At 36.8% G+C, this 26975-nt stretch overlaps 1 protein-coding gene across 6 annotated transcripts in view; it reads left to right on the top strand.

Moving 5' to 3' along the window:
• Positions 1 to 26975, top strand: part of LOC121735154 (multidrug resistance-associated protein 1) — a 59891-nt gene that overhangs the window by 2232 nt on the left and 30684 nt on the right. For all 6 annotated transcript variants that reach the window (XM_042125833.1, XM_042125849.1, XM_042125857.1 and 3 more), the window contains exons 3-8: positions 17275 to 17541; positions 19373 to 19566; positions 20674 to 20859; positions 22012 to 22266; positions 24113 to 24353; positions 26492 to 26629. In XM_042125833.1, the coding sequence (XP_041981767.1) occupies positions 17275 to 17541; positions 19373 to 19566; positions 20674 to 20859; positions 22012 to 22266; positions 24113 to 24353; positions 26492 to 26629 (1281 nt within the window). The remainder of the gene's footprint in view (positions 1 to 17274; positions 17542 to 19372; positions 19567 to 20673; positions 20860 to 22011; positions 22267 to 24112; positions 24354 to 26491; positions 26630 to 26975) is intronic.

Here is a 26975-nt window from a genome sequence, read left to right on the forward strand (position 1 = left end):
AGTGTGCTGACGAAAACTCTGCCTTATAAGTAGGTTTTATGGAAAAACAAGGGTACGGTGAATTACGGACGTGTACGGTGTCTGTTGACAATTCCATAACCTAGAACAAACACAAACATAAAGAGTTAGTACCACACCTTATAATCTAATTTGGTTAGTATGTATAAATGTACATAAATCTTTTACAAAGGGAGTATTTACAAAGGATAGGACAGATTTGAAATCGGTAGGGCGAGGGATTGTAGGAGGAAGGATATCATATAATGAGGATTGGTTCTTTGGACAGGAAAAGAAAATATGATCTAAAGTGCCCTCGTCTATGCCACACTCACATAGTGAACTGTCTCTAACCCTAATTTTGGCTAAGAAAACAGGTGAACAACAGTGACCCAGTCTGATTCAGCAAACTGTTGAGCAAACTGTTTTACTTGCATCTGCTTGCTATTCATTTCTGTATTTTTGTACTGATTTGACATTTGTCAGTTTGACAGTTTTGACAATTCATTTGCTGAATTGATTGAGAGGAATTGCTAAATGTGACCATTTTAGCCCCGCAGGAGATGGTGACACAAAATATTAGGCTATTTTTACCAGTATGGCGGTTCTTCAGGGGTCTAATTACGTAAAGGCAAAAAGGAAAATGATGGTCATAGCGCTCGCACCGGCGGCTCAATCGCCTAAGCGTTAATCGAATGCGTCTAATAAATAACGAGTGTCGAACAATTTGTTCCACAAAAATGCTTGTATTTTCAGATAGTCGAAAAAAAGAAGTAGGCGGTAGCGTAATCCCATACTTCTCGGGTCCTTTAAACATTTCCATATCCCTATAAACTGTATTCTTGTTTCGTACTTTTTAGACCGTGTTTTAGTAGTCGGGTTTTAGTTTTTTGAACTTTATGGCCTTTACGTAATTAGACCCCTAAAGAACTGCAATACTGGTAAAAATGACCTAATATTTTGTGTCACCATCTCCCGGTCTATCCTGAATCTAGCGCGCGTACACAAGTAGCAAAACAACTGTACCTACTACCTACTGACTCTACTGTTGAGCGGATTTTGATTTTCAAGGACACATCACACAGTTGAGTTACTCTACTGTATATTTATTTTGCGGTTAAGGTTCAAATTCTTTTCTATTTAAATGTGATGAGTTCGATTATTAAAATTAAAGTCATCGGCGGCCTGCGTGACCAAGGTCAGCTGGGTCCGGTTCCAAGTTAGTGGTTCTACTGATGAATACCTACTTGGTGTCTAATGTAACAAATTTGATATTTGAAATGTTACATCATAATCGGAAATTGAAATGATCGAAGCGGTAAATGATACCGCTTCGATCATTTCAATTTCCAATTTGTTCTGAGTCTTTCTTGTTCATACTACATATAATACGAGGGCTGCTATTTATGTATCCGGAATTAAAAAAAGAAACAAACATATATCATTTAATATGGTTTTATTGCTTTTCAAAATATTCGCCGCGATGATCGACACACTTTTGCATACGCTCGAACCAATTTTCATAGCACTTTTTCCATTCTGATTGAGGTATCTCCAAAACGTGCATTTTGAACGCATCAACAGCCTCTTCGCGGCACGAAAAACGTTGACCACGTAATTTGTTCTTCGCGTATGGAAATAAAAAGAAATCGTTAGGTGCCAAATCAGGGCTGTACGGCGGATGACCAGTCAATTCGATCTTTTGACCCTCCAAAAACTGAGTTGTTTCAGCTGAGGTGTGACAGCTAGCATTGTCGTGATGTAATATGATTCTGCGTTGTCGGTTGTCCTTTCTTATTTCTTCAAAGACTTCTGGTAAACAAATGGTCGTATACCATTCAGAATTAACCGTTTTACGATTCTCTAATGGCACTGTAGCCACATGTCCATTAAGGCGCAGACAGCTGCCAATTTGACATCTTTGTGCAGTTTTCTAGACGTATGTATTTCATTGATTGGCACAAAAAAAATATATGTGATTTTTGATTATATTTGGAAAAGCTTGTCCGATTTAAATAATAAAATAATGTACTCCTACTGGATGAAAAAAAATACCAAAGTCACATCTTTCGGGAACTTTAAACAGTTCTAACTAAAGTAATAATACAATCTATGCTTTAAAAATTTGTTTATTTGATACCTTTTACAAAAATCCAAAGATTGCCCGATTTAATTTTCGGCTCTGACATCTAGATTTCCCACAATATTTATTTTTCCTCTAACAAACGAAAAATATATCCACGCTTCTGAGTGAACATTTCACATCTCTCTCTCTCGCATGAAAACCGACAGTGTTCGCTGAGGCGCGGTGCTATGTGGACGTGTGACGGATTTCGCTCTGCCGATATTGTGATTTTAGTGTAATTGAAGCGTTTAGTTCTTAAAATTTGTATATAGGTATTTCTCATTGTTTTATAGTATATTAAGTTTATTCTGTAAATATTTTCCTGTAAATATTTGAAATTATATTGCGCGTCTGTAAAAATGGGTGACTAGAAAAAGAAAAGACGTCCAGCAAAAAAGCGACAGCTTCGTGAAAGCCACAAATACATGATGGAAGTAAAAGTAAGTTCAATTTTATCTACTTTCTAGTTGCGTACGTCTTTATTAAAAAAAAAAACGAACAATTACGACCCCGAATCAAAATATTTCGTCACTCTCAATGTGTTTTAGGATAGCCAGGATCGTTGTGTCAAATAAAACATAAAAAAACTGTATTACGATTGATTACGATTTACGAAAATCCTCTAAGATTCGAACCATAGACCTTGGAAATTGACATAATAATGTTATCACAATCGTTGTGATAACATTATATCAATTTCCAATCGGCCTATGGTTCGAATCTTAGAGGATTTTCGTAAATCGTAATACAGTTTTTTATGTTTTATTTTATCACTGATAATAATTTTGCTTTGTATCTGAACATTTATGTTGGAGTTTTGCACTCCAAAATAAATGTTCAAAAAGTTAAAAAATCACCACTCATAAAGTTGATTATTTCGTTCGCCTAAATAAGTTTTAGCGTCGCGCGTCGGGGATTGTTCTGATAAATCAATATTCAATCGGTCTATGGATCGAGTTTCAGAGAATTTTCGTAATACTTTTTATGGTTTTTTTTTATCACTATTAGCACAGAATAAATAATAGTACAAGTACTATAATTAGGTACTATAAGTTCATTTTGCTTTGAATCTGAAGTTTTATTTAGGCCTTTATTATTTAAATTTTTATTTCAGGCGGCGGAAAACCATGGATAGTGCAATTATTGATAACCCAAACGAATCACCAAATGCCAATTCAGATCCAGCGGCAGGTAGTATGTTGGAAAGGTAATATAAGTTTATTTATCTACTTATTATAAGTTGTAACCAAACGTCCTTCACGACTACGAAACACAGCGCAAGGGCTGTTTCACGCCGGTTTTCCTGTGAGTCCGTGGTATTTCTCTGGTCGAGTCGGCCCATTCGTGCCAAAGCATGGCTCATTCATTGTATTTTTTATGATCCAGTTTATCTATTACAAGCTATTTTAGCCTTTTTATGATATTATTATGATTTAATTTTTTTCCAGTCGACCGAAAACGATGGAATTAGATAATAACACAGTGGAAAATGTAGCGACGGGTAGTATTTCAAAAAGGCAAGTATATTTTTACAATTACGATAGTCGATAGGCTAGGTAAATATATATATAATAAGTTTATTACTATTTGAGCGCGATGCAATTGCGCGATTCTTTCAGCTCTATTCAAGGACATGCTCCGTAAGGGCCGGGACACAAAATCACGGCACGACGACGTACGGCGCCGGACCGTGTTTTTGTGTCCCGGCCCTAATAGGGTGCGGCTTCACTGCGGAGTAGGGGTGAGCGTTATTTCACGTCACTATAGTTACAATAACTAGCTACATACAGTAACCGAATAACTAGTTTCGAGTCGTATTTATATAGTAGAGTAGTGATTTTTGTAACGTTTTTATTGCATTGGGTGGTATGAAGTACCGTCGAGCGATCGTCGCGTTGTTTCGTTTGGAGTCGCAGCTAGCGCCCGCCGCTCACTGCACCGGTCGACCTAGCGAGCGACAGCGAGTTTGCTATAGTCCGCGCGGAACTAGTTGGCCGCGCCGCCGGTATGTGAGCATACCGGCGGCGCGGCCAACTAGTTCCGCGCAGATTACCTAGCAAAAATATTAATTAGTTTATATCAATACTAATATTATAATTGGGAAGAGTTTGTTTGTTTGTTTGAACGCGCTAATCTCAGGAACTACTGGTCCGATTTGAAAAAAGGCTATAGGCTATAGGCCCGCGCGCGCGCCTCATCCCGGCGTCACCCCCTTTCATTCCCCCGCGCCGCGAGTGACCTTTCTGCAACGATTTTAAATGGGATAAAATATTGTCATTTAAAAAAAAATAACACCCATTTTTTTGGTTAAATGGGCTCTCCTAATGATACCTAAGCCCTGCGGGGCTAAAATGGTAATATTTAGCAATTCCTCTCAATCAATTCAGCAAATGAATTGTCAAAACTGACAAATGTCAAATCAGTGCAAAAGAGTTGCATTTTGCGATATTAGAGAAATGAATCATATTATGATTCGTCTCATGATTCAACAAAGCGACCATTTTAGCCCCGCTGGAATAATTGGGCAGGAAGGTTTAATTGAGAATGTTACTAGGTATGCCAAATTGCTTGAAATTTTGTCACAGTAAAGCCTGTATGTATACAAATACACTAGTTTTTGTTGCAGTCAAAAATACCTTGTAGTTTTGATTTTATAGGCATTCAAAGTTTCGAAAAATATCGATTCCCGCTAACAGTCCCGCGTCCGCTTGTGACGTCATATCACAATTTTTCCGCCCGGGTCCTATACAATAAACGTGATTTTTTGCTCTATCTCAATAATGGCAACAGGTAGGCACTTGAAATTTTCACCGAGGCCTTAATTATATGTGTACTTTAATAATTAATAATAATATTATATTATGTTACTAATCGGACTCCCTTATGAATACACATACCGTTATAGTGCAAAATAGGCCAAAATTTGTGATTTTTGTATAGGAGCCCCCCTTAATTTTTTATTTTATTATAATATTATTATTGATTATTAAAGTACATATATAATTAAGGCTTTGATGAAAATTTCAAGTGCCTACCCGTTGCAGTTATTGAGATAGAGAAAAAAATCACGTTTATTGTATGGGGCCCGCACGGCGAAATTGTGATATGACGTCACACCGTTACCGGGCGCCCGCGTCGTACAGTTACAACTTGTTTCGTCGGTTAAAAATCACATAACGACCCACCCCTACTGCGGAGTGCAGCGTATTAACGTAATAAATTTTTTAGTATACCTTTTTAATGAAATTAGAAGGCAAACGAGCAAAAGGCTTTTTTAAATATTGAGTTCTGTATAATATAATCCTAATTCCCATTTCCCAATAATCGAAAAGTTTAGTAACAATATAATATTATTATTAATTATTAAAGTACATATATAATTAAGGCCTTGATGAAAATTTCAAGTGCCTACCTGTTGCAGTTATTGAGATAGAGCAAAAAATCACGTTTATTGTATGGGGCCCGCGCGGCGAAATTGTGATATGACGTCACACCGTTACCGGGCGCCCGCGTCGTACAGTTACAACTTGTTTCGTCGGTTAAAAATCACATAACGACCCACCCCTACTGCGGAGTGCAGCGTATTAGCCTAATAAAATTTTTAGTATACCTTTTTAATGAAATTAGAAGGCAAACGAGCAAAAGGCTTTTTTAATAATTGAGTTCTGTATAATTTTATCCTAATTCCTATTTCCCAATAATCGAAAAGTTAATCATTTTAATTTATGAAATTTTGTGGTGATCCAGTTTTTAAACTGTTGTTAAATGTCGATGTCTCAAAGTATAAACTTACTTACAGGCTGTAAGAAAAAAGTACCCATGACACTGGACTATGTAGTTTGGAGGCTGAATGTGATGCTGAAAAGCTTATTGTTGAAACTGCACTTCCTCAGAAGAAACCTGATGTCGGAAGAAGAATTATAAGTGTTTCATATTTTTATAAGAGGTTGCAAGAAATTTCTCATCATGGTCCTTTTGGATGTGCTTTAACTGACATAGAACTAGTAGGTGAAAAGCAAGATGGCCTCAATTCAAAATTCACATTTCTATGCATACTTTGCAATCTAATATTGATAATTGATAGTGACTCAAATGAAGACCATTACATGCCTATCAATAATAATAAGGCAATATTCGTAACCTGAAATATGGAGCTGCCCTTGCACCTTATAAAACCAGGAGTGATTTTTGTCTATATTTAATTTGCCCTGTTTATCTATTTTCCAAAATGTAACTTTTTGTTGTGTTATAGCAGCGTCTACTCCAATGTTATATGCTGTGATGGGACATTTAATTTCTAAAATAGTTTTTTCATCGCAAATTCCATCGGGCGTTGCTCCTAAAAATGGCAAGTCTGTATCTATAAATAGCCCGCAAGGCTTTACTTTAATTCCTTCTTGTAATTCTAAATCTCTTATTGCTTGTTTTTAATTTTCTTGGCCATGTTTGATAGAAGAAACGAAGCTTATTTTTTTTTTATATAAAATGTCTTTTACTAGGTTAGCACTTGCAGTGTTGGGTCTTCTTTTTATCACCCGGCCAAAGTTTTCTAATAATTTTCTAATAACTTCATCATGATCACGCTTTGGGTCAAATTTGTGTCTTTGATGGGATATTTCGTATCAGTTTGTAAATTTTTAGCCTATTACAGAAGTTCCGAAGTAGGTGATTTCGGCATTCAATTTTCTCGACACAGGGTTTGTACGTGTTCCTTGTTGAGAGTTCACTGTAAAAGTAGCAGCGCTGAAAGACCTAATTTTTTTTCTTTTGTATGGGGAAACTCGTGACACTTGCCCTTGCTCATACAAAAGAAAAAAAAATCTTCTTTCAGAGCTGCTACTTTCACAGTGAACTCTCTACAAGGAACACGTACACACCCTAAAGTAATACATAGCTGGGCATTAACTCGTTAATCCGTTAATCGTTAATTAACGAAGTTAACATTTTGATTAACGGATTAACTTTTAAAAATATTAACGGACTGGTTAACTTCCGTTAATATGCAGAAGTCCGTTAATCGTTAATCCAATGCCTACTATTTACCGCACGGCACCGCGGCGCCGCGCGAAAACAGGTTCAGACGAAACAAAAATAATACTAGATATACATTTTCAGGCGCATGCGAGTGAGAAGATATTTGTTTCGTTTTATCATTTCATTATGTTGATAAAGAAGAGTGCAGTATAATTTAGTTACCTAACTAAATTATACTGCACTCTTCTTTATCAACATGCAAATGATTTATAATAACAATAAACTATATCTATAATAATTATTGTATTGTAATTTCTACCTAGAATACAATAATTATAGAAGTATTTTGTTTTGTCACTAACCTGTTAACTTCCAAAACCTTAAACCAACAGGTTTTGTATGTACACTAACGCAATGATATAAGTTACAACAAGGCCATATTACACATATTAACGGATTAACGATTAACGTTAACTTGCGCTAATTCGTCCGCAGTGTAACGCTTTAACGTTTAACGAAGCTAACATTTTTTTTAACGGATTAACGATTAACGAAGTTAAATATTTGATTAACGGTGCCCAGCTATGTATATATATATATATATATATATATATATATATATATATATATATATATATATATATATATATATATATATAGTGCATTTGTTGAATAAATAATAGTAAATTATTATAACCTGAGACTGACGGCGACCATTAAGTTTGTGCGACGGGATAGCGATCAACGTTGCCATGGTGACATACTTACCTATTTACGGCCGTTCCCAATATTTGATCTATCTCTGGTTTTGCCCTACTAGAGATAGGAATAGCTCACAATTGACAAAATATATGTCTCTAATGTCTAATGTGAGCTATTCATATCTCTAGTAGGGCAAAACCAGAGATAGATCATATATTGGGAACGGCCGTTAGTCACTTAATTAAAATAATAATATTATCGTAAATTTAATATTATGGCAAAGCAACGTTTGCCGGGACAGTAAAAAACGATTCCTGAATTTTGTTTTATTTCTTGCTGTACTTATGTAATTGTAATTTTAATGTAAATTGTAATGTAACAGAAAAAATGTTTATGAAAAAAATTGAATGTTTTTACGCAGTTGGGTTTTGTCATTATTTTATAATATAATAGGTATATTATAAAAGAATAACTGTGTTTTATTTACCATAAGTAAGCCTTACACGCTACGGTCTACCGGGGAGAGATCCACCTGTACAGCACGCAGGTATTCCTGCACAGGTATACCGGTATGTGTGTGGGACCTGGTCGCCTGCGCAGGTCCAAAAAACTGCACAGGCGACCAGGTTCCCACACACATTCCGGTCTACCTGCGTAACGTGTATGGCTTACATTACTACCACAATAGACAACGAATCAGTATAATATCGACTTCAAACTTTAAAAGATTCCCGCGTATCCTCGAGGACAAACGTGCATTTTTTGTAAGGTTCAAGCATTTATGCACTTTAGTTTAATGATTATAAAGTTTATTTTCAAGTGCGTTAATATTACCTCTCCGCTGTGCTCCGTTCTATCTGCATTCTGCACTAATCTTCCGCACTCTTATAGTTCGCTCACGGAAGTATAGTACATAGTATTTATTTATTACGCGCCATCTATTGAAATCTCTATGCGACAGCTCAATATTAATCAAACCTATCTTTTAGAAGTTCCCGGTTTAGCCGCTAGCAAAGCTGGCGCTGTCTTATCGGACAATTAGGGGGCGTGGCTTAGAAATGCGAATCCTCAAGGTCATTGGCAGTTGTCAGCGTCTTAATTCCAAAAAAACAGGCGACCATTTGCTTCAAAGTACTTTTTGCACGAGTAACTTTTGTTGGTTTCGGCTCATCTTGGAACACCCACACCGTTGACTGTTGTTTAGTTTCGGGGTCATATGCATAGATCCAAGATTCATCACCTGTGTAGATATTATAAACGGCTTTTGACGTACCACGGTTGTATTTTTTTATCATTTTTTTTGCACCAATCGACACGAGCCCGTTTTTGATCGATTGTCAAGTTGTGCGGAATCCAACGCGAACATATTTTTTTTACAACCAAATGTTCGTGTAATATCTTATGTATGCTCGTCATACTTATGCCTAAGGACGCCTCTATCTCGCGATATGTAACATGACGATCACGCATTATTAGTTCCCGCACAGCATCTATATTTTGTGGGACAACAGCTGTTTTTGGTCGACCTTCTTTATTTTCATCCGTGAGCATAGACCGCCCACGATTAAACTCACTGTACCAGTGATAAACAGTGGTTTTTGATGGTGCTTCATCTCCAAAAGTTGCGGTGAGTTGAATAAAGCACTGTTGTTGATTTAGCCCACGCCGAAAATCGTAGTAAATCATTGCACGAAAATGTTCACGCGTTAAATCCATGGCAAATGAAGACACGCAATTTTCAAAATGACGCCACAATGGAAAAATAATTGACAGTCACATGAAACAAAATGTATTCTTCAACCAAAGAGTTCTATTTTCAAATGTTGTAATTACTTTTTAAATATTGTTCTTGTAAGTGGCCAGTTCCGGATACATAAATAGCAGCCCTCGTATTACTATGTGTATCTGTCTATGTCCTGTTCAAGGCTCGAACCTTTGATCCCAGAAGCAGGCTGTAGGACATAGCCCATATTATAGTTTTTATCCCGGAAAAAATGTGGCTCCCGTGTGGTACTAGTAAACGAAATCAAACGCTACTCGTATCACGTATATCGGCAGAAGTCAAATCTATACTATCTATATTCTATACTATATAATACTATATACTATAAATACTATATACTATAATATTATAAATGCGAAAGTATCTCTGTCTGTCTGTCTGTCTGTCTCGCTTTCACGCCAAAACTATCGATTGTAATGAAATTTTGTACACAGATAGTCTAAAGCCTGAGAAAGGACACAGGCTACTTTTTTACTGGAAAAAAGGGTTGTAAGGGGGTGAAAATGCGTAAATTTGTTCAAATTAAGTTAGTTCCAAAAATTCATAAGGGATGGCGCCGTGAGTCTCCTACATCGCGCTGACGCTTGCTCAAAAGTCTTTCTATAAGAGGTGGTATCATCTAACGTTGAGTTTCGATTTTTTTCGATAGTTATTGTTATTTCTATTTTACGTTATTAAATAACTCAGTACTTTATCTATGCAATGACGTAAACTTAAACCTATCAATGATAAATAGTTTATGGGTAAAGTTGTGTAATTGGGGGGCTAAATAAGCTTTAAAATTTGGCATAAAATATTAAGTTTAATTTAAAAAAATTAAATATTATGTGCACACTGCACAGCTGTTTTGGTTATAGGGGTACCAGGTATTTTTTTATTTGAAGCTTTTGACACCAATTTTGTTGACATCGCGCGCTATAAACTGAAGTCGACGCGGACGAAGTCGCGGGCAACAGCTAGTTATATAATTATATTTCCGAATATTAGTAGTTTAATTCATTACCCGATTATGATTTGAATATTTTATTAGTATAATCGTATTCGAAGAAGAATGCGGCAGTTTGCTGTTACAATAATAAATATTGTGTGACTTGACGGTGGTGACTTTACTTTGAACTTAATAAATCATAAGATATTTCACGTGGGCTTCGTCATAGCCTACGATAGGATAAATATGAACAATAACCATACTTCTGACGCAGTCAGGTAAAAACTATAGTGCACACTTTACTCGTAGTACGTTGTCGACTTACTTACTCCATAGAAAATTAATTTTTCAGTAGTGAAAACTTAAGATATCATAAAATATCATAATAAAACTTATAATACTCATAAGTCAAAATATAGCTCATATCCAGATTATAGTCCTTTATCGAAAAAAGCCTTATAAAATGTCAGCATCGCGAAAGATCCGCTAAGTAAACCCGCGTCGTGCGACTTTCTGATTCTCGTAAAAATACTTTTCTGGACTAGAATAACCGGTACCGGGTGGCTTAACCGTTACGCAGGCAATGACCATATTATAAAATAGCCAATTCCTTCAAGGTCTCCCGATGGCTTTTTATGTCCTAGAGCTCGAGTCCACGAACTCAACTCTACAACTGTCACCCGATTTTACTCGCCACGTATATTTGTATTAGATTCGGTTGGACTTTTAAACAGTATCTCACGGCAACTGTAAATTTTTTTGCGAATAAAAGTAATTGTCCTTCCATCGTCGTGATCTACACTATGCCTGTGCCAAATTTCATCGAAATCGATCCAGTAGTTCCGAAGCTTACTCGTTGCAAACAAACAAAACTTTTAGTAGTTTCGATGTAAACCACACTATAAGCTGATCTATGTTTCTGCTTTTGTCTGTTACATGGCATTACCAATCTAGAAGACCAAGCACCATGGGTTCGTTACGTGTGGTTCAACAATTACACATTGGACGAACGTGTAAGTTGGCAGTTTTTTTTTCCGTGGTCCAGTAGTTTAGAGCGTGGCTCTTGACTCGGAGGTCGTGGGTTCGATTGCCGCGTTGGAAACATGTTATTTCCAAGTTTGGTTTAGACTTAGGACAATGCAGGCTGATCACCTGATTGTCTGACAAGTAAGATGATCCATGCGTCGGATAGGCATGTAAAAAGTCGGTCCTGCGCCTGATCTCTCGCCAGTCGTGTTGGTCGTCCGTCCCACTGAGTCATGAGAGTAAAAGGAATAGAGTGCTCTTGTGTACTGCGCACTCACTTGGGCACTATAAAATTACACCTGCGTAACTGGCCTGGTTTCAATGAAGCCGGCCACCGTCATCAAAACCGGTGTGGGAGTTATAATAAGTTGGTAGTGATATTCCGTACTATACAGATTACAGTATGTAACGTCAACGTGTATAGTACGTATACACTATACAGTATACACTTTGGCTCAATGCGTTGGCACAATGTGTACAGCGGGCATAAGTTGTAGAAAATTGACACCATAGATTAGTAAGTGAAGCCTTATTTAATTAGTAAGTAAGTGAATTCTGTGGTGGCAACGGTAGCAATGACCCTCTAATATTTGCTGTGTCACTCACTATTTCCGATTATCAACTTTTATAATTGGGATAGATTATATTTTCGCCTTCCTTATCGCGTCAAGTGTTGCTATAACACTTTTACTTTTACTGTCTTTTAGCTAAAAAATCAACAACCACTTACTCGTAGTCGTATCTTTATAAAAATGTTAAATACATACTTTATAGGAAATTTCACTGCATACGTACAATATAGCAATTAGTAGAGAAAAATAATCGGCCAAGTGCGAGTCGAACTCGCGCACGTTGGGTTCCGTACCGTTATAGAGCAAAAATAGGCCAAAAATTGTGTTTTTGGTATGGTAGCCCCCCTTAAATTTTTATTTTATTTAAATATTAACATAAATTATTAAAGTACACATATAATTGAGGCTTTTGTGAACAAGTGCCTACCTGTTGTCATCATTGATACCGAGTAAAAAATGTTTGAAAAATTACGATTCTTGTATGGGAGCCCCCTTAAATATTTAATTTATTTCCTTTTTAATATTTGTTGCTATAGCGGCAACAGAAATTCATAATCTGTGAAAATTTCAACTCCTAGCTATTACCGTTCTTGAGTTACAGCCTGGTGACAGACAGACAGACATCGAAGTCTCAGTAATAGGGTCCTGTTTTTACCCTTTGGGTACGGAACCCTAATAATACGATTTATACAGTATTTGTACATTAAATCTACGGTTTACGGTTTAAGACTTTATTTCTCACAAAATAATTTACAAATTATTATACACGGCGAGAAACACGTGTTACAAAAATAAATTGAGTGATACATTTGGCAAACACTTCCTAAGTATAGACAATTACATTTTTTGTCTTTTACATGTTCTCACAAAACATTACATTTATCATCACTATTTCAAAATTATACATCATACATTCTCTGGAAAATAAACATTACAAATTTTATCATTCATCATTCATCATATTATTCATCATCAATCTCGATACCATAACAGAGGTTTTCTTAATTTCCGTTCTAGTATCAGTTTCGAAGCTTAAAATTTACGAAACCAGCGACATATCTAATTAGAAAAGAATTATAATTTATAACCTATTGACAAATCCTTAAGCAAATAGTTAGTCGAAAAAAAAATATTTTATTTAGGTATTTAACTATAACTTATAAGTAATCTAAATTCAAAGAATGAGAAATATCAACTAATTAAAACTTTTACCTATTTATTTTAACTTAAGTACTTAATTCAATATCAGCTTTATATCATAGAACACTTTAATTTAAAAAATAGTTTTTAAATATCAACAAATCTTTTGTTTTTTTTTCTATAAATATTTTAAAACTAATAAAGGTACCTACTCACTATAAATCGCTGCGCGCAAAGCAAAATATAGTCCGCTGCGAGGCTTGTATGGAAACTTGACATTATGCGTAAACTCTCGCGCTCTTATGAGTTATGACATGATAGAGTCTATGGGCCATCAGCTCTTGTGGACTAGTTCAACCGCTGATGCTTATGCTGTCGTTGACAAATGTGGACCTGGGTCAAGTTAACATTTGGGTAATGTCAACCGGGTGACTCAATGCCATGTAATATTTATGGTTATCAACCTAATCGTCGTTTCCTCCCGTCGCCCATTAGGTAGGTTACGGGTTGTTACTTGTTGGCGTCTAGCGACTACATTTGTATAAAATTATAATAAAAAATGGTGATGTAATATTTCAACACGTTCGGAGATTGGTGAACTTGAACTATTCAGATAATATTATAGTTAAAATGTTTTAAACGCTACCTTTTGCTTGCGAGCTCGTCTGAAATCTGAATAGACCATAGACTGGCGGTAGTAAGCTAGCCGCTAGTATGATTAAATGTCTGAATCTTTAGCTAGTAAGTTAATTAAACCTCTTCCGTTCAAACTTCAAATTACCTTTTTTGTACACTTGCGCCAAACTTAAAGCTAACCCTGGATAAGAGATTAGAGAAACGGCTTGTGTTTTAACTTTTTACTATAACCGAACCGTCAACCATACCTATAAATTGAGTAGCTAAGAACTAAACATTGTTCAGAGTTCAGACCCAGAGTTAAGACCTTGGCACATATAATAATTATTAACCTTTAAGTACACGCGTTGTTTTGGGTAACGTTCCGTCACGCGTGGGGTCTAGAAGTACCCCAATATAAATATAGTACATTTAAACTCAGAATGGTTTAATAATTTTAAAACCCGTTTTATATTATGAGACAAGATATTATTTTATTTATAAAAAGCATTTATAAATAACTAGCTGTTGCCCGCGACTTCGTCCGCGTGGACTTTAGTTTATAGTTGTTTCCATACATCGATTGAGTTAGTCGTTTACGCGCAAATCAGAAAAGTATATTGTGTGGGAACCGCACATTTTTCCGGGATAAAAAACATTCCTTGTCCCAGATTCAAATTAGTCCTCCAGCCCTATCTCCACTCTCCATGCCAAATTTCATCAAAATAGTTTCTAGGCGAGAATCATAAAAGTTTATTGTGCGGGAAGCGTATATTTTCCGGGATAAAAAGTACCTTGTCCTTTCCCGAGACTGAAAGTATTGCCATACCAAATTTCATCAAAATAGATTGAATAGTTTAGACTTTAGGCTATAATCATACAAGTATATTGTGCAGTAACCGTACATTTTTCCGGGACATAATGTATCCTTAGATGTTCTTTTTCGGGACTCAAAGTACTTATCTTTATACCAAATTTTAGCAAAATATAACGTTCCACGCAGCTTCGCCCGCGTAAATTAGATATTTCACAGACAAATTAGTCCACAAAAAATAGCCTATGATCCTTCACGTGGTCTATTTCTTATCTGTATTAAATAACAGAAAAATTGCTCGAGTAGTTCGTGAGATAAGCCCTTTTAAATAATTTCCAACGTTTTTTTTCCACATTTTCCTCTATTTCTTAAGCATGATAAAATATAGCCTTTCTTGATAAATGGGCTATCTAACACTGAAAGAATTTTTCAAATCGGACCAGTAGTTCCTGAGATTAGCACGTTCAAATAAGCCCTTTCTAGTAATTTCCTCCCGTTTTTTTCACATTTTCCTCTATTTCTTCGCTCCCATTAGTCTAAGCATGACAAATATATCCTTTAGCCTTTCTCGCTAAATGGGCTATCTAACACTCAAAGAATTTTTCAAATCGGACCAGTAGTTCCTGAGATTAGCACGTTCAAATAAGCCCTTTCTAGTAATTTCCTCCCGTTTTTTTCACACTTTCCTCTATTTCTTCGCTCCTATTAATATTAGCGTTATAAAATATAGCCTATAGCCTTCCTCGATAAATGGGCTATCTAAAACTGAAAGAATTTTTCAAATCGGACCAGTAGTTCCTGAGATTAGCGCGTTCAAACAAACAAACTCTTCCCATTTTTAAAATCAGTATCTAAACTAACCATTATTTAGACAGTAAAGAACATTTTTATGAACTAACCAATCTCGTGCATAGAATTTTTAGGGCACATGTATAATGTACTAAAATTCAACAAAAATGTCTACTTCTGACTAAGTAACTTTTTTTTTTTCAAATAAAATAAGACATAAATAAGTAATAAATATAAAAATTAACACTAAACATAACAGAATAAAAATTGAAAATCCTTGAAAAGTGCCACTGAACTAAAATTATTCCTTGAGTAGGCTAGGTAAGTAATAAATAATTTTACTGAATGAGGCTTGCAAATAGTTTTATAACAAGGTTTACGGACAATTAGTTGTGGGACAATAATAGCATCTTCGGTTCATGTTTGGTGCACTAAGTCTACCTCTAACTCTCCCAAAATGTTTCCAAAAACTTTCAGTCATTAAATTGTGAAAAAAAATTATGGTTAACCGAATTCAATCGAATTCCGAATAACAGAAAATCAAATTGCTCAAATTTGAATTTCTGTTATTCGGCAACAAATTTTTCCATTTATACATAGCCAATTCAAAAAACAAACAAATAAACACATAACCAATGTGAAAAAAGTACACTGTACTTATATACGTTAAATCATGGGTGGGGTCTGTAGGTATCCCCATTCCCCACATAAGCCCACATAAGCAAAATGTAACTTCTCTTAGCAGAGGAGCGACGGACGTTTAATCACTGTGTGATCGTAACTTGCCAATTAAAAAAAAAAAACAGTCATTTTTGACAGCGCGTGGGGTCTGCGTAGACTCCGCCCGTGATGTTAAGGTTAAGATCTATTTGCCTTCAGGAAGATAAACACTTCTCTAACAACTCAAATACATATAGTAATCAATTAAGCCGCCATAATTATGTTTTCATTTTCCTGGTGTTTCAATAATGAACTATACTTGACCTGTTGACACGCTTTATTCGAGTCTAGTCGAGTATAAAAAATATAATAACCAGACGGAGAATCTTAATGAATATTATAATGATCTGTATCTTAAGGTATTCTTTATCTGACCATGAATTATATTGATGATATTATCATTATTGTTGTAAGGTAACGTCAGTTGTAGTGCCAAGTAGAGCAAGTAGTACCTACTGAGTACCTACTCACGAATATTTAGTCGTGAACGGACTGTGCAACGTCTATTATTTTTCTCAGATTCAAATGTCTCTACTCTCTATGTGAATATCCTTTTATCGCCAGCGTAAAAGTATGATTCCACTTTAAAAGTAGTCTCTGAAATGTTATCAAAACTTCCCCTCAAGAAATCAGGGATATAGTGACAATATTTATAGTGCAGATTGATGTCTCTATTGGTGACCGATAAGCTTATTGTTATTTCCTCGCCAGACAAAGCAAAAAGTGACACCTGCAATTAGTATGACACATGTTTTTTTTTTTTGTTAGTCAGGAACTTGCGAAATCCTTGAATAATTTCATTTCTGATGTACAGTTTCAGACAGCATTTTTTTTATAATAATTATCCTGTTCGCCCGTTACCTGTCTACGCTTGAACCCGATAAACCGACTTTGATGAAATTTCGTATGGAGATACGTTTTGTCATGGGAAATCTCAAATCACGAATCACGATATTTTTATTGGGCCAAAAAAATATAATGTTTGAACAATATACATTTTATGTTATGACTTTATGACACCAGAACCCTATTAAATCTTTGAAAATTCCAACTCGTAGGCCCACATCTAACATCTTTCATCGTTTGCAGATACTATCAGCGACTCTGCTATTCTACAACCGCAAGTACGGCATGCGGGCGTCGGGAGTGCTGTTCTTTTTCTGGCTGCTGCTGGCCATAGCGGGTATACCGCAGCTGCGGACGGAGATCCGGGAACACTCGAGAAGGGCGGACGATGAGAACGTCCAGTACAACTTCGTCAGCTACATGATATATTATCCCGTGGTGCTGCTGATGTTCGTACTCAACTGCTTCGCCGATCTGCCCGCGAGAGACACGCCCTATAAGTATGAGAAGGTAGGTTTCGTCGTATTTATACTTTTTATGCCTGTTTTTACCACCTAACGCTAAGTGTCCTTTAGCCGACTTTTGAGGCTGCACGCTCGGAGTCGGTACTGGCTAAGTTCCACGTCAAGTATCTCAGTTCTAGGCTGGTACCGACTTCAAACGAATGAAAATTGAGTGCAGCCTGCCTAGCATACGCCAACGAGATATCTCACTCTACATGTTTTCTCGATGTTCGATGGTTTGTCTCTTCATCTCTAGTGATCCTAGCATGACAAACATTTTTTCTCGCGTAGATCTATCATCGAAATAACTCATTTTTATAGAGTTTTGTCGAGATAATGTCGAGATTTTGACATTATGAGACGAGTAGTTTTTAATTATCTCGAGATTGAGATATCTCGTTGGCGTATGCTAGGCAGGCTAAATAAGTTGAGATAGTCGAATTTTAAAAAAGGCTCTAATAAAAAATAAGAATTATTTCATACTTTTTAAGTCATTTTAAGAATATTGTTTTTTCCTTAAAAGTCGGGTTCAATTTTTTGTTATGTTTTTAGTATTTGTTGTTATAGCGGCAATAGAAATACACAATCTGTGAAAATTTCAGAAGTCTAGCTATAGCGTTTATTGAGACAGACAGACAGACAGACAGACGGACGGACAGACATCAAAGTCTCAGTAATAGGGTCCCGTTTTTACCCTTTGGGTACGAAACCCTAAAAAAATTACAGTCCGTCAATCACACGGTCACACGATCATTCTCCCGTCAGTCTGGAATGTCTGGATCAGACTGATGGACTGAACCATGAAGCTATTATAGAGAGGAGATGGCCTAAGCAACTGTGCGCTGTGATTTTCAACTAGGTTCTGACGTCATCATTGTGGGCAGGGCTTAAGTCAGTACACTTTCAAGTACACTTCGTAAAGGAATTGCAATTTCGATTGCAATTCCTTTACGAAGTGATTCGAAATTTTTAAATTATCGATTAATTTTTTTAGGTAACTTCCCTACTATTGTCAATTATTATGTGTCACGCATATATCATCATAAAACGCACAAACTATAGTCATACAGTTTACTACTTTTGCACCTTATTACCAAAGAATACGACTTAAAGCGTTAAAACGTCGTCATCGAACTAGGCATTAGATGATAGAATAAAATCAGAGAATGGTGTAGTCCGTGTACTTAGTTAAAATAATGTAGAGTCATTTTTGATGGTAGACTAATCGTACACAATCATTAGCAAGTTGTTGTTAACTTATTAATTAATTATGATTGTGCCAATAAGCGAAATTGGTTAGATGATACCGGCATATTTCTGATGGAGTGCGAATGTTTGTGAGTTGGGACTTGGGACTTATGAGTAAAAACTTTTCGCCATTGGCTCTTGCCTCTTCTACATGGACTAGGGAGCTTGATGTTAAAAGTATAAATGAATTAAATGTGTGCTATCAGTTAACTACAGTTAACTGGCGGTAGAGTTGACATAATACATCCGTATTTATCAATGGCTTTTTAAATGTTTGTTTTTGAGCCCTTATCGCAAACAATTTGCAGACAAAACGGTAAAAGTTAACACATACACATATACGTATGTACAAGACAAAATGCGTGTTTATGTAGCTGTTTGTCTTACTCTCGCGCACGCGGAACGACTATACTTATTGCTTTATTTGCTAGTCTGGTTACATTTTTAGGGTTCCGTACCCAAAGGAAGGAAGATTCCGTCCATTGTGTTGGTACTATAGCCAATTCAAGCAAGAGGTTAAAGAGATGCGTGAGAGGGACGCGTGTTATATGGAGATAAAAAAATGTACTAATAAAACTTATGGTGTTTAGAACCAGTGTCCGGAGAACGCGTCGGGTTTCCCGAGCCGGCTGACGTTCAGCTGGTTCGACCCGCTGGCGCTGACGGGCTTCCGGCGGAGCCTAACGGAGGGCGACCTGTGGGCGCTCAACCCGCCGGACTCCTCCAAGGAGGTGGTGCCCAAGTTCGATAAGTTCTGGGAGAGGACGCTCCGGAAACGAGAACAGTTAGTATAGATCTCTAATCTATTTCTATGATCTCTTCAGAGTCGGCCTACTTGTTATTTCTGTTTACTTTGTAAATACTACATAAGATTTATATTATGTTCAGAAAATACATATTATTATTAAGTATTGGAAATATAACTACAGAGTACAGACTGAACTCCTTACACCAACCTGATAATAAACTGTACACAAAAACGTACGCGAATTTTAAAGTTAACTGCGAGTTTATTTTATAAAGATACTTGACATTTACTATAATATAAGATGGGAAAAACAAGACGTCCCTTTGTGTTGCCACTTGCCTTTTGGCAGCTATTGTCCAAACGTTCTGAAAGTAGGTATGTGATTCAAATTTATTCAGGTAAAACAATTTAAATAAAATAAAACAATTGTTATTTTATTTATGTTATGTCTGTATTCCTAATATGGGCACTGGCTAGTGCATAAGTAGGTACGGGGGGCACACCCAAAACAATTTTTTTTGGTCCGATAGTATTTATATGTATTAGTAAGCAAAGTTATATTAGCATTTATTCAAGAGTAATATGCAAATTATTGTTAAAGTATAACAAATAAAATTATTGTTGTGCAAAAAGAGTGAAACTCAAATGAGCATAGCAACAGTTTACATAAAAAAATTAAGTGTGTTGTAAATAATAATATTAATTAATTTCCCTTTGTGCACAAAAAATATATTATTAATGTATTTAAAGTAAATAATAGTATTCAACACACTAAGTAAAAATTAATATGTACGTCACACAAAGAATTTTGTTAAAAAATATGTTACTCCACAATGTTTCAGCAAACGAAATAGATTCGACAGTATTGCTTATCCCGGCTGTTCTTTCATTTAAAAATGTTCAGGAGTTCAATTTATCATTATTTTAACCGACTTCTAAAAGGCCGGCTTTGTGGTAAAGAACTTTAGAATTTGGCTCTGGGGTCTCGCCCATCGGTGGGAATCAAACTTGCGAGGTCTTCGCGAGTGCGATTCCCACCTTAGAGCAACGTTATTAATAGACATCAACTCTCCCTGTATCAAGTTTTACCGACTAACTCCAACATCCTCTTTAGAAAAGGTTTAAACTTAATATTCTCTACAGGAAGAATAACCCAAAAGCGACGTACAGCAAGACATCAGCGAGTGTGAACTTCAAGCCGGAGAGCGAGCGGAAACCGGCGTCGATACTGCCCGCGTTGTGCATGGCCTTCGGCGGGCAGTTCCTGTTCGGTGCCTTCATGAAGCTCATCAACGACTGCTTCATGTTCATATCGCCGCAGCTGCTCAAGTGAGTGTGAAAGATACGACTATGGTTTTCGGATTAAAGTTCAAAGATACGACTATAGTATTCGGATTAAAGTTCAAAGTTACGACTATAGTATTTGGATTAAGGTTCAAAACTACGACTATAATATTCCGATTAAAGTTCAAAGCTACGACTATAGTATTCGTATCAAAGTTCAAAGCTACGGCCTACGACTATAGTATTCGGATTAAAGTTCAAAGCTACGACTACAGTATTCGAATTAAATTTCAAAGCTTCGACTATAGTATTCGGATTAAAGTTCAAAGTTACGACTATAGTATTTGGATTAAGGTTCAAAACTACGACTATAATATTCCAATTAAAGTTCAAAGCTACGACTATAATATTCGAATTAAAATTCAAAGCAACAACTATAGTAATCGAAGCAACGCTCAAAGCTACGACTGTCATATTCGATCGAAGTTCTGAGAATTCTTCACACTGTACTATAATTATACCTACGTTCTTAAGTATGATTTATTGATGTAAATATCACTTTTGCTATCGTTTTGCCGAATAAAAATGAGATAATTTTGCAATTGACTCTGCTTGTAAATAGGTAAAATATTAAAAAACAGACTGATAAGTAAGATTTTTTTTTATATCATTACTCCTGAACCAGGAAACATACACAAGGATCGCCTGAACTTAGAGCATGCTGCTATCCTTGGACAACTCATTAAGTCAATACCTAGTCAATACCATTAATAGAGACCTATTCACGATGGCTCCTATTATTATATTTTGTTGTACGTAATATTAGGGCAATAAAATTATCGTCTAGCAAGAACGAAGTATACGTGGTAGAGCCATGCTTTGGCACGAATGGGCCGGCTCGACCGGAGAAATGCCTCGTTCTCACAGAAAACCGGCGTGAAACAGCGCTTGCGCTGTGTTTCGCCGAGTGAGTGAGTTTGCCGGAGGCCTAATCCCTTACCCTATTCCCTTCCCTACCCTCCCCTATTCCCTTCCCTTCCCATCCCTACCCTCCCCTATTACCCTATTCCCTCTTAAAAGGCCGGCAACGCACCTGCAGCTCTTCTGATGCTGCGAGTGTCCATGGGCGACGGAAGTTGCTTTCCATCAGGTGACCCGTTTGCTCGTTTGCCTATGTAAGAATGTTTATTTCTGCAGACTGTTGATCGGTTTCGTGAAGAGTCACGAGCCGGATTGGAAGGGCTACATGTACGCCGTGGCCCTGCTCCTGTGCGCGACCGCTCAGACCATGCTGCTGGCGCACTACTTCACGCGCATGTACCTGGTGGGCATGCGCATCCGGACGGCGCTCACCAGCTCCATATACCGCAAGTCGCTGAGGATATCCAACGCGGCGAGAAAGGAGTCGACTGTAGGCGAAATCGTCAACCTCATGTCTGTTGATGCGCAGAGGTATGGATGAAATTATTTGTATAGCCGGCATTATACAAGGTGTAACAAAATAAGTAATAATACTTTAGTGTGTGCATGTGTCCCTTATATAGAGTTCACTGTGAAAGTAGCAGCGCTGAAAGAGCAAAATTAGAATAACCCATAGTAACACACCCTAAAGCAGTGGTCGGCAACAAATTTTAGGTGGGGTCCGGATACTGAGGGAAAAATTTAACGAGGTCCAGAAAAAACACACTTGTCCTATGTAGCTTAAAATATTATTTTAAAGGTATACGTGTACTGTCCGTATACCTCATCTATGTATTGATTGATACTTGGTATAAAATACATTACAATATTTCGCGGTCCGAGATTTGACCTTTCGCGATTCGCCTGTTGCCTACCGCTGCCCTAAAGTATTATAACTTAGTTTTGTTACAACCTGTATACTTGTTAGATGTGTGGGCTTGGGCGTTTATGGGCGCATATCTCTGTAGATGGGATAATGCACCCGAGCATTTTACTAATTTCTTGAGCACATTATTTTTAGAGAAATACGGCCACGGACCGAGCTTTTCTTTGTCACATGTCCATCTTTATTCTTTACGCTATATTATGGAAAAAAGATATTGCTTTGTCCGTCTTTATGCTATATGGTCAAATTATGAAAGTTACATAATATGTATGAAAATGATTCGCGAAAAATATCAATGACATAGTTTCACTATACTTATTGATAAATAATCATACTAGCGTAGAAACATGACGTTATCGCATTACTCCCATTTTATCGTATCACTTTGAAAACCATAATTAGAATTGCCTATGTAAACAAGTAGATAGTGAACGTAAATAATAATAAAATATTAAACTATAATTAACACCGGTATTTATGTCATGGTATGGGCATCACTTGCGACCGCAGGCAACAAAAAGCCTCTAGTTGTTTTGTCCGGGTTTTCTCGGAAAACTATATTTCGTGCCGGCTCACGCCTTGACCTTTTAATTTAATATCTATGACGTTGTATTAGGATTTTTTGTAGCTTCGTTTGTAGATGGTTAAGCGCCGGGACATATTGGGTGTTTATGGGAGTTTGTCTATTTATACAACGTAGGCCTGTAGTAATTATAGAGCGCGGCTCTTGACTCGGAGATCGTGGGTTCGATTCCCGCGTTGGAAACATGTTATTTCCAAGTTTGGTTAGGACAATGCAGGCTGATCACCTGATTGTCTGACAAGTAAGATAATCCATGCGTCGGATGGGCATGTAAAAAGTCGGTCCTGCGCCTGATCTCTCACCGGTCGTGTTGGTCGTCCGTCCCACTGGGTCATGAGAGTAAAAGGAATAGAGTGCTCTTGTGTACTGCGCACACACTTGGGCACTATAAAATTACTCCTGCGTAGCTAGCCTGGTTTCAATGAAACCGGCCATTGTCACTGAAACCGGCGTGGGAGCTATTATAGGCCTGTAGCCCGGGATAAAACTTTAGGGTGTGTATGTGTCCCTTGTAAAGAGTTCTAAAGGAAGTAGTGCTAATAGAGTTGATTTTCACTTCTAAAAAAGTTAATCTTTCAACCTGCGGTGTTACTTTCAAAGTGAACTCTAAGCGACGGACATATGCACACTCTAATCTCTAAAGTATTATATTATCAGTATCACTTAGGTTTGTTACATCCTGTATAGATGGGGAAGATTTGGTAATTTATGGGCATTTTGCTCATAACTAGTGGCGGCCTAATCCATTGCGAGGCCCTTTGCCTTATGAAAAAATCCCTTGCGAGGCCTTCGTAAGAGCGAGGCCCCGGGCGATTGCCCTGTTCGTCACCTCCCAGGGCCGCCACTGCTCACAACCATAATCGTTTCAGATTTGTGGAGTTGACGGCGTACCTGAACATGATATGGTCGGCGCCGCTACAGATTGCCCTAGCGCTGTACTTCCTGTGGGGTATTCTAGGCCCCTCGGTGCTTGCGGGGTTGGCGGTGATGATAGTGCTAATCCCGGTCAACGGGCTGATCGCCAACAGGGTTAAAACCCTCCAGATCAGACAGATGAAGTACAAAGACGAGAGGGTTAAGCTCATGAACGAAGTGTTGAATGGAATTAAGGTGAGATTCATGTTTTTAGGATCTCTACTAAAGAAGTATTAAAGTAAGCATTAACGGCCGCTTCACTCTCTTTTTCTCGAAACTTATCTTACATTTGGTAGAAAAATATCTTGTTATTGTAATGACAAATTACAGAATACATATAACAACACCTTGCATATAGGCGCCTAAAGTAATCACAATTATTATCATCAACATACACAAAACCGTGAATAAATAAATTTTGTTCGCTTCTATTTACTATCATTCGGTGAATATTTGCCCTTGTCTCTTGTTGTTTATAACGTTTGTGATTACACTGTTAATTCGTTTTTAAATGTTGAATACTACTGGTATCATTTATAGGGTTCCCTACCAAAAAGGTAAAAACGGGGGTCCCGTTTTACTATTACTGAGACTTCGATGTCTGTCCGTCCGTCCGTCCGTCCGTCCGTCGCGTATGTCTGTCTCCAGGCTGTATCTCAAGAATTTACTTTTGAAATTATCTCAGATTGTGTATGTATATCTGTTGCCGCTATACCAACAAATACTAATAATCGGCCAAGTGCGAGTCGGACTCGCGCACTTAGGGTTCCGTACCATTATAGAGCAAAATTAGGTCAAAAATTATGTTTTTTTTCTTTCCTCTATATTGGTACGGAACCAATCGCGCGCGAGTCCGACTCGCACTTGGCCGATTATTTGGTCTATTTTTGTTCTATATTGGTACGGAACCGTTCGTGCGCGAGTCCGACTCGCACTTGACCAATTTTTTAATCTATTAAATCAGATTTGTAAATATTGAGCAATAATATTTTAGAGATTAGATTACGTTCTTTGAAGTGAAAACTTTTTTAACTCGTTTCTTTAACTCGTGGGAATTTTTGGTATATTGAATGTGATATATAATATTTATAGTATGTCCATGGGCGTACCCATGTAGGGGCAGGTGGGGGGGAGGGGGCAGCTCCCTAAGAAGATAAATTAACGTCAATTTTCCTGACAAGTGGGAATTAAAAACGTGTTACCTACTCTGCGCAAAATGAAGTGTTGGAAACAAAATATATTTTCAGTCAGATTAATAAAAGTCAATATATCATCAAACTTAGGTTACTTTTACTGACACCGATGTTGTATGGCGCGCTATAAGCTTAGAGTTTGTCCAAAATATTCCCGTTTCATGTTAGACGAGCTCTACCTGTGTGATATTGTTTTCACTTCTTTCGGAACTATCCAAGTGCTACTGTTTTTAATAACGGCTATCTTCCAAACCACGAAGCCAGTTAGAAAAGCTCATAATATTAAGGCGAGAATAACCCCCAATTTGTTATTCCGTGACTCCCGGTTTACCTAGTTCTAATATGATAACGAAGTGTTAAAAAATATGAGATATAAAGCACAATATTTAAAATACCTTAAACCATAAACATTTTAATAAAACGTTATACTTTGGCTGTAATTAATTTACAAACTCACCTCCTAAAAAAATCTATTTCATCGAAATATAAGTATTAACTAGGATAATTATACATTTTATTTGAATAAATTGTTAGTAAATCTATATTAAAATCTCTTTAACCGAACAATTTTGTTTCTTAATATTTATTTCCAAAGATATTTAAAAAAAACATGAAAAATAGAGAAGATCCGCCCGAGTAGTTACAGTTTTATGCTAAGCTAAAATGAATCTTATTGCTATGCGTATACGCTTGGTCTTTGGTTGTGTGCAAGGTTATCGTTTTTGATTGAGATTAATCCCCGCCTTAAATGTCAACATGTGTGTACTGTGTATAAAAGGGTTCCCTTGAACATTTTTAATACTATCAAGCAAATTTTTGTGTGTACAGTGTAGCTTCATTTTGATAAGACGAACAACATTTTTATCTGCGAAAAATCTCGAAAGTGGCAGCTAACAGAGATAGAAAGGATTTCATACTTTGATTTGATGGTTCTAAAATATGGATTGTTCTATTTGTAGGACAATGTTACTCTTAAATTATATAACTATTAACCTACCAATATAAAAAAAATCAGCTGGTTAGGGTTCCGTTTTAGGGCTCCGTAATCAACCAAGTTTTGTTAATTACAGAACCCTAAAACGGACTCCTAATCAGCAGATTTTTTGTATATTGTTCGTTGTTGAAAATCTTCATTTTTAGGTATTAAAAATGTACGCCTGGGAGCCGAGTTTTGAGGACCAAATACTAAAAATAAGAAATAAGGAGATGAATGTACTGAAACAGACCGCCTACCTCAACTCTGCGACGTCCTTTATTTGGTCTTGTGCGCCCTTCCTGGTGAGTATATAGACATACATGATACACATAGTAAAACCCTGCTATTGTCCATTGATAATGGTCGTTTCTATATTATAATCTGTGTATGGTTTTTGAAAAAAAGATTAATTTACATGTAGAACAACCATACCCGGAAGATGGATATGGTATGATTGTTCTCTAGTTTTGTTAATGTATTCTCTACTTAGTTTGTATAGAAAATGATCTAATTTTTGTAAGCAGGGTGACTTAATCACTAACTGATCAAACCCCTTTAATAATATTAAATTAAAAAATATATGTACTGATCATACGTGATAGCCAAGGACGAATGGAGAGCATACCTCTTATATCCAGGGAAAACGAC

This window comes from Aricia agestis, chromosome 2 (assembly GCF_905147365.1).
Source record: "Aricia agestis chromosome 2, ilAriAges1.1, whole genome shotgun sequence".
NCBI classification, from domain to species: domain Eukaryota; kingdom Metazoa; phylum Arthropoda; class Insecta; order Lepidoptera; family Lycaenidae; genus Aricia; species Aricia agestis.